At 43.2% G+C, this 13,874-nt stretch overlaps 1 protein-coding gene across 1 annotated transcript; it reads right to left on the bottom strand.

Annotated features, from left to right (window-relative positions):
- Nucleotides 1-5,757: 5,757 nt before the first annotated feature.
- On the bottom strand, nt 5,758-9,911 carry LOC109775623 (hydroxymethylglutaryl-CoA synthase). The gene is made up of 12 exons (XM_020334345.1): nt 9,653-9,911; nt 9,001-9,107; nt 8,701-8,833; nt 8,411-8,554; nt 8,150-8,308; nt 7,942-8,015; nt 7,774-7,849; nt 7,597-7,652; nt 7,304-7,391; nt 7,077-7,217; nt 6,836-6,985; nt 5,758-6,225 (listed from the first exon to the last, which is right to left on the bottom strand). The coding sequence occupies exons 1-12, from the start codon at nt 9,881-9,883 to the stop codon at nt 6,010-6,012; spliced, it is 1,575 nt and encodes a 524-aa protein (XP_020189934.1). The 5' UTR covers nt 9,884-9,911; the 3' UTR covers nt 5,758-6,009.
- Between the last annotated feature and the right edge of the window lie 3,963 nt (nt 9,912-13,874).

Raw genomic sequence — 13,874 nt, 5'->3', positions numbered from 1 at the left:
GTCTTGGTGACACGTAGGAAAATTTTGAATTATTACTACGTTCCCCAACAGTTATGTGGAGAAGACAAAAAAGGAGAAAGTCTCACATCAATGCGGCTAATCAATGAGATATGGAGATGCCCATCGATTGATGTTAATGCAAGGAGTAGGGATTGCCATGCAACGGATGCACTAGAGCTATAAATGCATGAAAGCTCAACAAAAGAAACTAAGTGGGTGTGCATCCAACTTGCTTGCTCACGAAGACCTAGGGCATTTGAGGAAGCCCATTGTTGGAATATACAAGCCAAGTTCTATAATGAAAAATTCCCACTAGTATATGAAAGTGACAAAACAAGAGACTCTCTATCATGAAGAACATGGTGCTACTTTGAAGTACAAGTGTGGAAAAAAGGATAGTAGCATTGTCCCTTTTTTTGGGCCTTCTCTTTTTTTTGCCTTTCTCTTTTTTTATTGGGACAATGCTCTATGAATGATGATCATCACACTTCTATTTATTTACAACTCAATGATTACAACTCGATACTAGAACAAAGTATGACTCTATATGAATGCCTCCGGCGGTATACCGGGATAGCAATGAATCAAGAGTGACATGTATGAAAATTATGAACGGTGGCTTTGCCACAAATACGATGTCAACTACATGATCATGCAAAGCAATATGACAATGATGAGCGTGTCATAATAAAAGGAACGGTGGAAAGTTGCATGGCATTATATCTCGAAATGGCTATGGAAATGCCATAATAGGTAGGTATGGTGGCTGTTTTGAGGAAGATATAAGGAGGTTTATGTGTGAAAGAGCGTATCATATCATGGGGTATGGATGCACCGGCGAAGTTTGCACCAGCTCTCAATGTGAGAAAGGGCAATGCACGTACCGAAGAGGCTAGCAATGATGGAAGGGTAAGAGTGCGTATAATCATGGACTCAATGTTAGTCATAAAGAACTCACATACTTATTGCAAAAATCTACAAGTCATCAAAAACCAAGCACTACGCGCATGCTCCTAGGGGGATAGATTGGTAGGAAAGGACCATCGCTCGTCCCCGACCACCACTCATAAGGAGGACAATCAAAGAACACCTCATGTTTCAAATTTGTTACATAACGTTTACAATACGTGCATGCTACGAGACTTGCAAACTTCAACACAAGTATTTCTCAAATTCACAACTACTCAACTAGCACAACTTTAATATCACTACCTCCATATCTCAAAACAATCATCAAGCATCAAACTTCTCTTAGCATTCAACACACTCATAAGAGAGTTTTTTTACTAGTCTTGAATACCTAACATATTAGAATTAATTTCCCAATTTAAGCAAATTACCATGATGTTTAAGACTCTCAAAATAATATAAGTGAAGCATGAGAGAATAATAGTTTCTATAAAACAAAACACCGCCGTGCTCTAAAAGATATAAGTGAAGCACTAGAGCAAAAACTATATAGCTCAAAAGATATAAGTGAAGCGCATAGAGTATTCTAATAAATTCCGAATCATGTGTGTTTCTCTCAATAGGTGTGTACAGCAAAGATGATTGTGGTAAACTAAAAAGCAAAGACTCAAATCATACAAGACGCTCCAAGCGAAACACATATCATGTGGTGAATAAAAATATAGCTCCAAGTAAAGTTACCGATGGAAGTAGACGAAAGAGGGGATGCCTTCCGGGGCATCCCCAAGCTTTGGCTTTTTGGTGTCCTTAGATTATCTTGGGGTGCCATGGGAATCCCCAAGCTTAAGCTCTTGCCGCTCCTTGTTCCATAATCCATCAAATCTTTCACCCAAAACTTGAAAACTTCACAACACAAAACTCAGCAGAAATCCCGTGAGCTCCGTTAGCGAAAGAAAACAAAACACCACTTCAAGGTACTGTAATAAACTCATTATTTATTTATATTGATGTTAAACCTACTGTATTCCAACTTCTCTATGGTTTATATACTATTTTACTAGCCATAGATTCATCAAAATAAGCAAACAACACATGAAAAACAGAATTTGTCAAAAACAGAACAGTCTGAAGTAATATGTAACTAACGCAAACTTCTGGAACTCCAAAAATTCAGATAAAATAGGAAGACATAGAAAATTTGTTTATTGATCAGCAGCAATTGGAATCAATATTTTATCTCGTTCTGGTGATTTTTAACAATTATTTTTGTGAACAGAAAGTTTCTGGAATTTTCAGCAAGATCAAATAACTATAATCCAAGAAGATCCTATAGGTTAAACTTGGCACAAACACTAATTAAAACATAAAAACACATCTAACCAGAGGCTAGATCAAATATTTATTCCTAAACAGAAGCAAAAAGCAAAAAAACTAAAAATAAAATCGGGTTGCCTCCCAACAAGCGCTATCGTTTAACGCCCCTAGCTAGGCATAATAGCAAGGATAGATCTAGGTATTGCCATCTTTAGTGGGCAATTCTTCAATGAGACATCTCTCATCCTTAGGAGTTTCTTTCTTTTTATTAATTATCAAGCTTCTAGGCACATAACCAAAAAATTCATTTGTAGCAAATGGTTCCTTAATGATAGCAAAAAGATTGGGATGAATACTTATAGATTTGAGATCCGCAGTTTCCCTACTAGAGGATTCACCCTTATTTTTAGGAACATACATAAGCTTGGCAATTTCAGTTGGAGGACTTGGAGTATTCTTTACGGAAGAAAAAGCGGTTCCCAAGTTGGTAATGATACCCTCAAGTTTATCGATTCTAGTGGAATCCTGATTTATTCTTTCATTAACTATGGGTTCCTTCTCCTTAATATTTTTCAAAGTGACTCCTACTTTAGATCCATATTGGGTAATTTGGTTGTGGATCTTTTTATCCAAATTTTCAATTAACTCTACGGTAGCAACTTTATTTTCAATAATTTCAAGTCTTTGCATTACATGCTCCAAAGTTAACATAGTTCCATTAACCAAAAGAGGTGGGGAGCCAAACAAATCTATCATAGCATTATAAGAATAAAAAGTATGGCTACCCAAGAAATTTCCTCCGGTAATGGTATCAAGAATATATCTGTACCAAGGAGTAGTGCCTACATAAAAATTGCGGAGAAGTACGGAAGTAGATTGCTTCCTCGTAGATCTATTTTGAGCATTGCAAATTCTATACCAAGCGTCTTTTAGATTTTCTCCTTCCCTTTGCTTAAAATTAAGAACTTCATTCTCGGGACACAACGGAGAAGATAGGGGACTAGCCATAACAACAAGCAAACGAAAAAGAGGCAAACGAAAAAGAGAGGGCGAATGAAACGGCAAGGATGAAGTGGGGGAGAGGAAAACGATAGGCAAATGGCAAATAATGTAATGCGGGAGATAAGGATTTGTGATGGGTACTTGGTATGTCTTGACTTGTGCGTAGACTCCCCGGCAACGGCGCCAGAAATCCTTCTTGCTACCTCTTGAGCACTGCGTTGGTTTTCCCTTGAAGAGGAAAGGGTGATGCAGCAAAGTAGCGTAAGTATTTCCCTCAGTTTTTGAGAACCAAGGTATCAATCCAGTAGGAGGCCACGCACGAGTCCCTCGCACCTACACAAACAAATAAATCCTCGCAACCAACGCAATAAAGGGGTTGTCAATCCCTTCATGGTCACTTACGAGAGTGAGATCTGATAGATATGATAAGATAATATTTTTGGTATTTTTATGATAAAGATACAAAGTAAAATAAAAGACAATGAAAATAGCTAAGTGTTGGAAGATTAATATGATGGAAAATAGACCCGGGGGCCATAGGTTTCACTAGTGGCTTCTCTTAAGAGCATAAATATTACGGTCGGTGAACAAATTACTGTTGAGCAATTGACAGAATTGAGCAAGATATGAGAATATCTAGGTATGATCATGTATATAGGCATCACGTCCGAGACAAGTAGACCGACTCCTGCCTGCATCTACTACTATTACTCCACACATCGACCGCTATCCAGCATGCATCTAGAGTATTAAGTTCATAAGAATAGAGTAACGCTTTAAGTAAGATGACATGATGTAGAGGGATAAACTCATGCAATATGATATAAACCCCATCTTGTTATCCTCGATGGCAACAATACAATATGTGCCTTGCTGCCCCTACTGTCACTGGGAAAGGACACCGCGAGATTGAACCCAAAGCTAAGCACTTCTCCCATTGCAAGAAAGATCAATCTAGTAGGCCAAACCAAACTAATAATTCGAACAGACTTGCAAAGATAACCAATCATACATAAAAGAATTCAGAGAAGATTCAAATATTGTTCATAGATAAACTTGATCATAAACCCACAATTCATCGGTCTCAACAAACACACCGCAAAAGAAGATTACATCAAATAGATCTCCACGAGAGAGGGGGTGAACATTGTATTGAGATCCAAAAAGAGAGAAGAAGCCATCTAGCTAATAACTATGAACCCGAAGGTCTGAGGTAAACTACTCACACATCATCGGAGACGCTATGGTGTTGATGTAGAAGCCCTCCGTGATCGATGCCCCCTCCGGCGGAGCGCCGGAAAAGGCCCCAAGATGAGATCTCACGGGTACAGAAGGTTGCGGCGATGGAATTAGGTTTTTGGCTCCGTATCTGGTAGTTTGGGGGTACGTAGGTATATATAGGAGGAAGAAGTACGTCGGTGGAGCAACGTGGGGCCCACGAGGGTGGAGGGCGCGCCCAGGGGGGTAGGCGCGCCCCCTACCTCGTGCCCTCCTGGTTGATGTCTTGACGTAGGGTCCAAGTCCTCTGGATCACGTTCGTTCCGAAAATCACGTTCCCGAAGGTTTCATTCCGTTTGGACTCCATTTGATATTCTTTTTCTGCGAAACTCTGAAATAGGCAAAAACAACAATTCTGGGTTGGGCCTCCGGTTAATAGGTTAGTCCCAAAAATAATATAAAAGTGTATAATAAAGCCCATTAATGTCCAAAACAGAATATAATATAGCATGGAATAATAAAAAATTATAGATACGTTGGAGACGTATCAGAGTGGTGGCGGCGGAGTCCGGGATGAGGCCGGTGAGGTAGACCGTCGGGCCGCCGTGCAGACACGACGGAGGCGGGTGACGTGGATCGATGGGCGGGCCGGCGCGCGAGCGACGGCTATGATTGGTCATCGCATGGTGCGAGGCCGCCGGGTTGAGGCGATGCAGGTGTCCCGGTCGAAGCAGGGCGGTGACGGCCGGCGCAGGGCGACGGGCGGACCGGACGCACGGACGGCGGCTGGCCCGAACGAGCCGCCTCGGCGCGCGTGGCCGCCGGGTCAGAGCAGAGGCCGGCTGGTCGCGCCGGGGTCGGAGTAGAGGCGCATGGGGTTCGACGGTGGCGGCGGGCGACGCAAACCGATCAAGATTAGATCGGAAAACCAAAAAGAAAAACGCCGATCAAAACGACCGGCGAGAGAGCGAAAAAATCCGAAGCAAGGGCTCAAGAAAAAGACTCTAGGTCAGCCGGCCAACACGGCCGGCGAACGAACCCTAGGTACGGGCGACGCGGCCCCTGGCGGCGGTCATGGAAGCCGACCGCCCCGGGGGCGGCGCGTGGGTGCGGAAGCGGCGGCGGCTAGGGTTTGGATCGTGATTAGGCTGATACCATGTTGGAATTGTTTGTTGTATTGCTTGTGCCTCGTGGGCATATATATAGGAGTACATGATCTACTTGGAGTACAAGGCAAGCCAGAATATTTCCTAGTCTAACCTATGTTTCCTAATACAATCACGTTACTCAACAATAATATCACAGAACAGTAAGTGATCACTAGCAACAAAACAATTAAATCAAAGGTAGCAAGCTAGAGGAAAACAAGAATGCTTGTACTACACGAAGGTTTCAGTTCAGCTCAACACAAAAAATAAGCTGAAGAGTGTGGGGGAAACAACTTTAGAGAATAATGGCTTATTTGAAACTTAGCTAGACTGGAAATTCTAGAGATAAATACAACAAATTGTACGGATGATGGTTAATAAAATGCACGGTGAACTAACAGTATCTGATGATATGCCACTAGTGACCATTTGCAATGCCATTGCTGCACTTGATTTTGCCGTCAACAATGCCATCGGTTTTCTTTTCATAGAACCTCCTGTACATTGAGTCAACTTTTGTAAGGTAGAACGTTCCTGGTGGCAACAAGCTTATGTCTTTGCTTGTTTCAAAATCTTTTGCTCCATATCGGTGCTCCATCAGCTTCAGTGTGTCAATGAACTTCTCAGGTGAAGTCTGAAAACATGTAAAGGAACATGTCAGCTTGCTCTGGCGAAATTACGCGGGATTCAGATCCTAGCAACGCAGATCTAATAGAGACATCAGTTGAATCTACTATGGACAGTGGTAAATCAATTAATGGTATGTAGCTATCTTGAAGAAAGGCTATTCTCTAGTACAATTATAGAACTAAATAAATTCCAAAATTGTTTAGAATGAGTTTAGCAAAGACCCTGATTTCCTTGATGAATAAAGCTCATATCGCCATAGTGACCGGGGCAAGTTTTCTGAGTAATCACATACAGAATTCAGTTTTGTGTGCTTTTCAGGTTCAGAGCTTGTCCATGGTATGGATTACAATACACTATGATTCCTTCTCTTTAATAAGCTATAATTTGGTATGAAACCTCAAAAAGTTAATCTCCAAAATACCTGTAACAAATTCGAAAGCCATGTATGGTAAACCATACCACATTGGTATTTTTTTTGCACAACATACCACATTGGTATGTATGAAAAATTTGTGCTTCTAATCTAGTTTGATGCATGGCTGTAAAATATATGTCAAGATCCGCTCTCTATCTACAACAGACTGGCTGAGGGTTGTCAGAATGAAAGACCATACCACATGTCTTGATTCAAGCTTTGCCGTCACATCAAGCACAGAAGCAATGTTTGCTAAATTAAAGGGATGTTGACCCTCATTTAGTTTGAATGAAAACATAGTGGATGTCAAGCCACTGCCATAAGAGAACATGACAATTCGTTGGCCGGTCTGCATAAGAAATGGAAGTTAACTACAAGGAATGAACATGAGATACAAAGGCATACAAATATAAGATAGAGGCGTAAAACCAAAACCTCACCAGACTAGCATGCTTGTTGTAGATTACAGATGCCAATGCAGCATACAGAGATGCAGTATACATGTTACCAATTTGTTTTGGAAGCAACGTTGACGGTTGAACTTTGATGTCATACAAATGCTTTGCAAGTTGTTGAGAGCCCTGAAAGTTCAGTAGAAGACTTAATGGTTACATCGGCAAAGAAACTAAGCATCGTAAGAACTATTATCCACCTAACGAGGAATAACCTTTTCCAAGTCACGACTTTGGTAGCTTTCTTCACTAGTCAGGTTTGCAAAAGGCTGAAGCTTTTCTTTGGCATCATTATCAACCGAACTGACATCAAAGAGAACAAAAACAAATAAGTGCCTTCGTCTAGGGGTCAAGACTAAGAGTGTCGAATGGGTATCGTATAACCCGACAAGGGGGGGGGGGGGGGGGGAGGTCTTTCAAGAGTTTAGAATATTATTTGGCCCACAGATTAAAAGCTTAGTTTTTAAGAAGCAAAAGGAGCATGTATTTAAAGAGAGGAATCGCATACCTGCAATTACGCATGAAATCGTTGAAGTAAAGTCGAGCAAAACTCTTCTGCACAAGCTGTGATAGTAAAAAAGTGACGAGTTTATGTCTGTATCCCCAGAGGTTAGAGAACAGAATTGGCAGAATTAACATACTGCAAAATCTTATCCATCTCCATGGCAGTGTGCAGTCGTCATACCTTATTATATGGAGAATGGAACACACAATAATCGGCGTCAGAAATCGAGAACTGTTCTCCCACTAGCTTCTCATACCTGATTTAGTGATCATAGTGTGATGTTATTGCTTGAGAAGAACAAGATGCTAGTACTGCAGTTGAGTGGGTAAATTATGGCAGTGAACTCACTTGGCGCAATACTGTCTATAGCACGAATCCAGAGCCATCAGGTAGCACGTTTGAGATAGTTTCCCATCAACAACCTATAATAATCGGGGAACAGAAGTGTGCAGAGGATATAATACTATGAAAGAGACAAAAAATGATATCCAGTTGAGAAATTTGTTTGTTTACATGCCTAGAACAAACAAACAAAAGCAAGTCATAGAATCCTTACCGGATATTCACTTGCAAGATCAGGCTTGTAGAAATCGTAAACATGAGCCATGTGAGAAGCTCTATATTTACTTTCAAAAGAAATAGGTGCATTTGGACCAATAAGCATAGCAATTGCAGCAGCTCCTCCCGTAGGCCGAGCTGGTCCCTCTGCGTAAACCTGAACATGATATGGGACAGCAAATTAGTGCTGCACAGAGAAAGGGGAGAGAAACTGAATCGACTTAGTGTAAAAATTAGATGGTGATATTGGGTGACTAACCGCGCTATCTGTGCAGACCACAAGGCCGTAGCGTCCATCCCAGCATCGACTTTCGACCCAATTCACACAATTCAACAGGGCAGCTGTCCCACCATAACATGCGTTACTTGAGTCAACTCCCTCAATGTCAGTATTACCACTTTCCTATATTTGAGATAAATATCAACAATAGCAACATTGAGTGAGATTGAAACTGAAACTAACAAACAAATAAATGAAGTGGAAACTGTGAATTCATCTAGATTCAGGTTTAGAGGGAATATATGTGGGATCCTAATTCCGCGATTTACCTCAAAAATTTGCATCAGCCACGTTTTGATGGATTTACTTTTGTCTATCACTGTTTCGCTACCAACCTCCAGGCGGCCAATTAGCTTCGGATCTATGTGGTACTTTTCCAGCAGGGATTTGACAACTGTCAAGCTGAAATAACTTTCCAACTTGAGCATTCACATACTGAATGGAGTATTGCAAAAAATATATATGTATTTCATACAATTGATTAGTAAATTCTACTCATCAAGAAGTTCAATCCCAGTAAAAGAAGGTAACGGACAAGGCAGCAATTTTTCCAATGTGACAAAATATACCTCATCGAGATGACATCTTCTACCTCGCTGCAGAAGGCCATACAATCTTGCCCAAGACCAATTGTGTACTTCCCCTTGCTGGCTCCGTCATGAACCTCCAGCGCTTCCTGCAACCAGTAGTTCAACGCATCAGCATTCAACTCTGAGTCCAACAGCACTGAACGGACACAGCAAATTATCCATGTATTAATTGCGCACAGCCGCTCCAGTCCTCTCCAAATCCACATCAGATAACCATTTGCTCGCTCTGTGAGAGACGAAATACAGTACAAGGCAGATGCAGCATCTGACAGCAGGTATAACAGAGTGAAACTAATGATTCAAATATTCCTCGAGTAAACAAATCAATTCGCCACCCGTGATCCACAAATCCGCACCGAGATGGCACCTCCGAATCATGGTTTCAGTTCCCGGAAACAATTCCATCGTGGCGATCTCAACTACTACTTGGTAAACCCGAAATCCCACACGTCTGGCTAAAACCCCAGCGGCAATTCCCCGGAAACTAACCCAAAAATACCAAATCATCCGTGATCTCGACGCGGAGATGCTCGGAGCGTCAGATCAGCCACGTTGGCAGCACCCAGCGTGACACGACGGCGACAAATCGAGCGGCGGAGGCGGGAACAGCAGCTCTGGTGGAGAACCTCACCTGCTGGACGCAGGTGGGAGGGAAATACATGTCCATGGCGAGGATCCCGACATCCTTGCACTCCATCTCGCGATCCCTCCTCCCGCTCTGTGCTTCCGCGGGCTCTCCCAGTGGCTGGCTCGCAGGAGGAGGCGTGTGTGACGTGAGAGAGTTCGTGTGACTTTGGCAGCGCCGTGGACGCGGAGCACGTCGGGGATAATATACGAGATTCCCAGATTCGTTTGTCTGCATCCCTGAACCCGGTCTTATGCGATTTGTGGGCTGCGACGGCCTGGTGGGCCAGCTGGCCTGGGCCAGAGGCACGGAAGTATTTTAAAACCTTTTCTGCAGCTTTTTTATATAAGGAAATATACCAAAGTTGAGATCCATGAGGAAATATACCAAAGTCCATATGCAACGCATCAGTTTAGTTTATTGGCAGGTTCATTGATGAATTGGATACGTTAAAACCAAGAGCCAGGACAAACCAAACGGGAGGAGGACAAACTACGATGAGACCTAAAGCTCCACCGCCTGGGGTCGCAAAGATACACACTGATGCAGCAATGGCAAGATCGCATGCGGCGGGTGCTGCTGCTGCTGTATGCAGGGACGCCCATGGCAACTTCCTGGAAAGTTCGGCACTGGTCGTGCATGGCGTTACAAACGTGGTGGCGCTCGAGGCGATAGCTATCCGAGAAGGGTTGGCGCTGGCTGAGGATCTTCATTTGCATGACTTCATTATAGCATCCGATGCAAAGCAGGTAGTCCTTGACATAAAGAATGGAGCCGATGGATAGTATGGTCCCATCCTTAGAGAGATCTCCTCTCATTGTTCCTTTGTTAATTGTAACATCACTTTCGAAGGGAGAGCAGCAAATATAGATGCCGATATAGACTAGCAAATTTTTCATACTCTCTGAATCAGGGGAGACACGTGTGGTTGCTCCACCCTCATGATCCTTTTTGTATCCCACAACACGTAGGTTTTGAGTAATAAAGCTAGTTTTCCCCCTAAAAAAAGCTTTCTATATAAGGAGGAAAGTATCGTTTTCCCCCTCAAATCCTGTCTGATGGACCGACTCCCCCCCCCCAAGTCTAAAACCGGACCAATCAGCCCCCGAACTCTCTAAAACCAGATCAATTCCCCCTAGGGTGGTTTTCGGCCTGATTTCGACGGTTTTGACTTTTCTTTTGTTGACTGTACTAGCTAACTAGGCAGACTTCATGTGGTTTCATCAATTGGGGACGCCACTCGACCAATCAGCCCCCAATTCAGGTGATTTCGCTCCTCATTCCCCTCGTGCCTCGACCACGCTGCCCGACCTTGCCGCCACGACCTGAACCACATTAGCGGCGCCCGCCCTTGCCGCCACGGTGTCAACCACGCCGCCGGCCTCCAGCAGCTCTACTGATCTGCCCGCTGGTGAGTCCCCATGTGCACCTCTACCTCTGTCTCTACTTCCTGCCGGCGTCCAGTGCATGATCGAGGGGATTTAGGGCTTAGTAGAAAACGCAGCTGCGATTTGAGGGGGTTTGTGGTAGCCAATTTTGCTGCCATGGCAGGCAAATCGAGCATGTGTGGGGTTGATCGTGGGCACTTGTTGTTTTTATGTGTAGTGATTTAAAGTTTTTTTGGGGAGGTAGGTGGTGTCGATGCGGCAGTAGATGAAGATGAATTATTTCATGTGTCACTGCATTATTTTGGCAAATTTCAGACAGTGGATGGATTGGTTGAATACAAGGGAGGACTGATGATAACATTTCCCATGGAAAGGAAAAACTTACAGTTTGAGATTTTGTTGTCGTATGCGCAGGACATGTATCATGTTGAAAGAGGACATTGCAGGGGGGATTATAGTTACAAGATGCACTGGCTTATTCCAGGGAAAAGTTCGAGTGATGCTTTGCTTTTTATTCATGATGATTCAACTATGGAGAAGATAGAGCATGCAACACCTATTGGGTCATGTGCAGAGATCTATGTGGAGGAAGTGTCATTTTTTGAACAAGCAGTAATGCAGTTACATAACAGAGTAGATGATGTGCCAGTGGTAGTTTTTGAAACATATTCCAAGCATAAAGGTAGCAAATTTGCATTGCTAAATGTGGATGTTGTGGAGACAGACATGGTTGATGAGATGTTTTTATCAGATGTTGCAGCTCAGACAGGAAAAGAAGTAGAGGCACAAGTTGTTGTAGGTGTGAAAAGGTCAGCTGCCGAGGAAGAAAATCTGAGGATAATAAATCTGGCTCATGACTCTGTTACTACATATCAGAGTCCACTGAAGATTAAGAAAAGTAGACCAACTAGACTTACAGCTAAAAGAAGAAGAAAAACTCTTGCGGCTCCAGTTGCAGCCACAACAGCTTCAGGTGCAGCTCCAGGAGCTCCAGGTGCATCCGAGCAGGTCCATGTGCACCTCCAACAACTCTAGGTGCAGCTCCAGGCACATCCTCATCAGCTCCAGGTCCAACTACAACAAGCCCAGCTATAACTTGTGCAGAAAGAGCAACAATTGCAAATAAAGCAAATTCTACAAAGACAAAAGCAGTAGCGGGTCCAGCACAGAGAGGAACAATGCCACAGTTTACTAAAAGACAAAAACCAGCAACAACTTCTAAACTTGAGTATGTATCTGCAGATCATGTTTAAATCGGAACAAGTACAACTCCATTATTACATGCAGATGAAAAATAAGGAGAAGAAGGTGATGGTGAGAGTGACATTGACTACCAGCCTCTTTTAGAGCACAGTTCTGTTGAAGAATCAAGGGTAGAGGAAGTTAGAAAATTAGCAAGGGAAACTAGGAGGCAGAAGAGATCAAATAAATTAGGGGATGCTGTTGGGCGTGTCATCAAAGATAATAATGTGATTGAATGATTATCTGGTGATGAGAAGTTGGATGGGATAGAAGATGATGTTATCTCATCAAATGATGAATTTCTTTTGATGAGGAAAGTGATGGTGAGGGGGGCACCCAGCTAGTGAGAAGGAAAAGTCAATGGAAGATATATGACAGTGATGACCCACATCGATAAGTAAGAGTGTCGAACCAAACGAGGAGCAGAAGGAAATGACAAGCGGTTTTCAACAAGGTATTTTCTGCAGGCACTGAAATTATCCGTAACAGATAGTTTGGTAGCAAGATAATTCGTAATGGGTAACAAGTAACAAGTGTAGCAAAAGTGCAGCAAGATGGCACAATCCTTTTCGTAGCAAAGGATAAGCCTGGACGAACTCTTATATAAAGCAAAGCGCTCCTGAGGACACATGGGAATTATTGTCAAGCTAGTTTTCATCATGCTCATATGATTCGCGTTCGTTACTTTGATAATTTGATATGTGAGTGGACAGTGCTTGGGTGATGTCCTTACTTGGACAAGCCTCCAACTTATGATTAACCCCTCTCGCAAGCATCCGCAACTACGAAAGAAGAACTAAGATAAATCTAACCATAGCATGAAACATGTGGATCCAAATCAGCCCCTTACGAAGCAATGCATAAACTAGGGTTTAAGCTTCTAGCAACCCATCATCTACTTATTAATTCCCAATGCCGTCCCCTAGGCTCAAATCCTGGTGAAGTGTCATGTAGTCGACGTTCACATAACACCACTAGAGGAAAGAGAACATACATCTCATCAAAATATCGAACGAATACCAAATTCACATGATTACTTCTAACAAGACTTCTCCCATGTCCTCAGGGACAAACGCAACTGTTGGGGAACGTAGTATTTCAAAAAAATCCTACGATCACGCAAGATCTATCTAGGAGAAGCATAGCAACGAGCGGGGAGAGTGTGTCCACGTACCCTCGTAGACAGAAAGCGGAAGCGTTTAGTAACGCGGTTGATGTATTCGAACGTCTTCGCGATCCAACGGATCAAGTACCGAACGCACGACACCTCCGCTATCTGCACACGTTCAGCTCGGTGACGTCCCTCGAACTCTTGATCCAGTTGAGGCCGAGGGAGAGTTTCGTCAGCTCGACGGAGTGGTGACGGTGATGATGAAGTTACCGACGCAGGGCTTCGCCTAAGCACTATGACAATATGACTGAGGTGGAAAACTGTGGAGGGGGGCACCGCACACGGCTAAAGATCAACTTGTGTGTCTATGGGGTGCCCCCCTCCCCCGTATATAAAGGAGGGGAGGGGGAGGAGGGCCGGCCACAAGGGGCGCGCCCAAGGGGGGGATTCCTACTCCTAGTAGGAGTAGATTTCCCCCTTTCCTAGT

Source organism: Aegilops tauschii, chromosome 7 (assembly GCF_002575655.3).
Source record: "Aegilops tauschii subsp. strangulata cultivar AL8/78 chromosome 7, Aet v6.0, whole genome shotgun sequence".
Lineage (NCBI taxonomy): Eukaryota > Viridiplantae > Streptophyta > Magnoliopsida > Poales > Poaceae > Aegilops > Aegilops tauschii.
The sequence above is the reverse complement of the archived record's forward strand: the minus strand, read 5'-3'. Positions and strand labels throughout refer to the sequence as shown.

What these genes read in the sequence shown, in the direction of transcription:
- LOC109775623 (XM_020334345.1), bottom strand. Translation starts at nt 9,883, where the DNA reads ATGCAGACAAACGAATCTGGGAATCTCGTATATTATCCCCGACGTGCT. An exon ending in TATAGACAGTATTGCGCCAA is followed by an intron (nt 7,850 to 7,941) that starts GTGAGTTCACTG and finishes TCACTAAATCAG; the next exon opens with GTATGAGAAGCTAGTGGGAG. An exon ending in AGCTTGAATCAAGACATGTG is followed by an intron (nt 6,226 to 6,835) that starts GTATGGTCTTTC and finishes ACATGTTTTCAG; the next exon opens with ACTTCACCTGAGAAGTTCAT.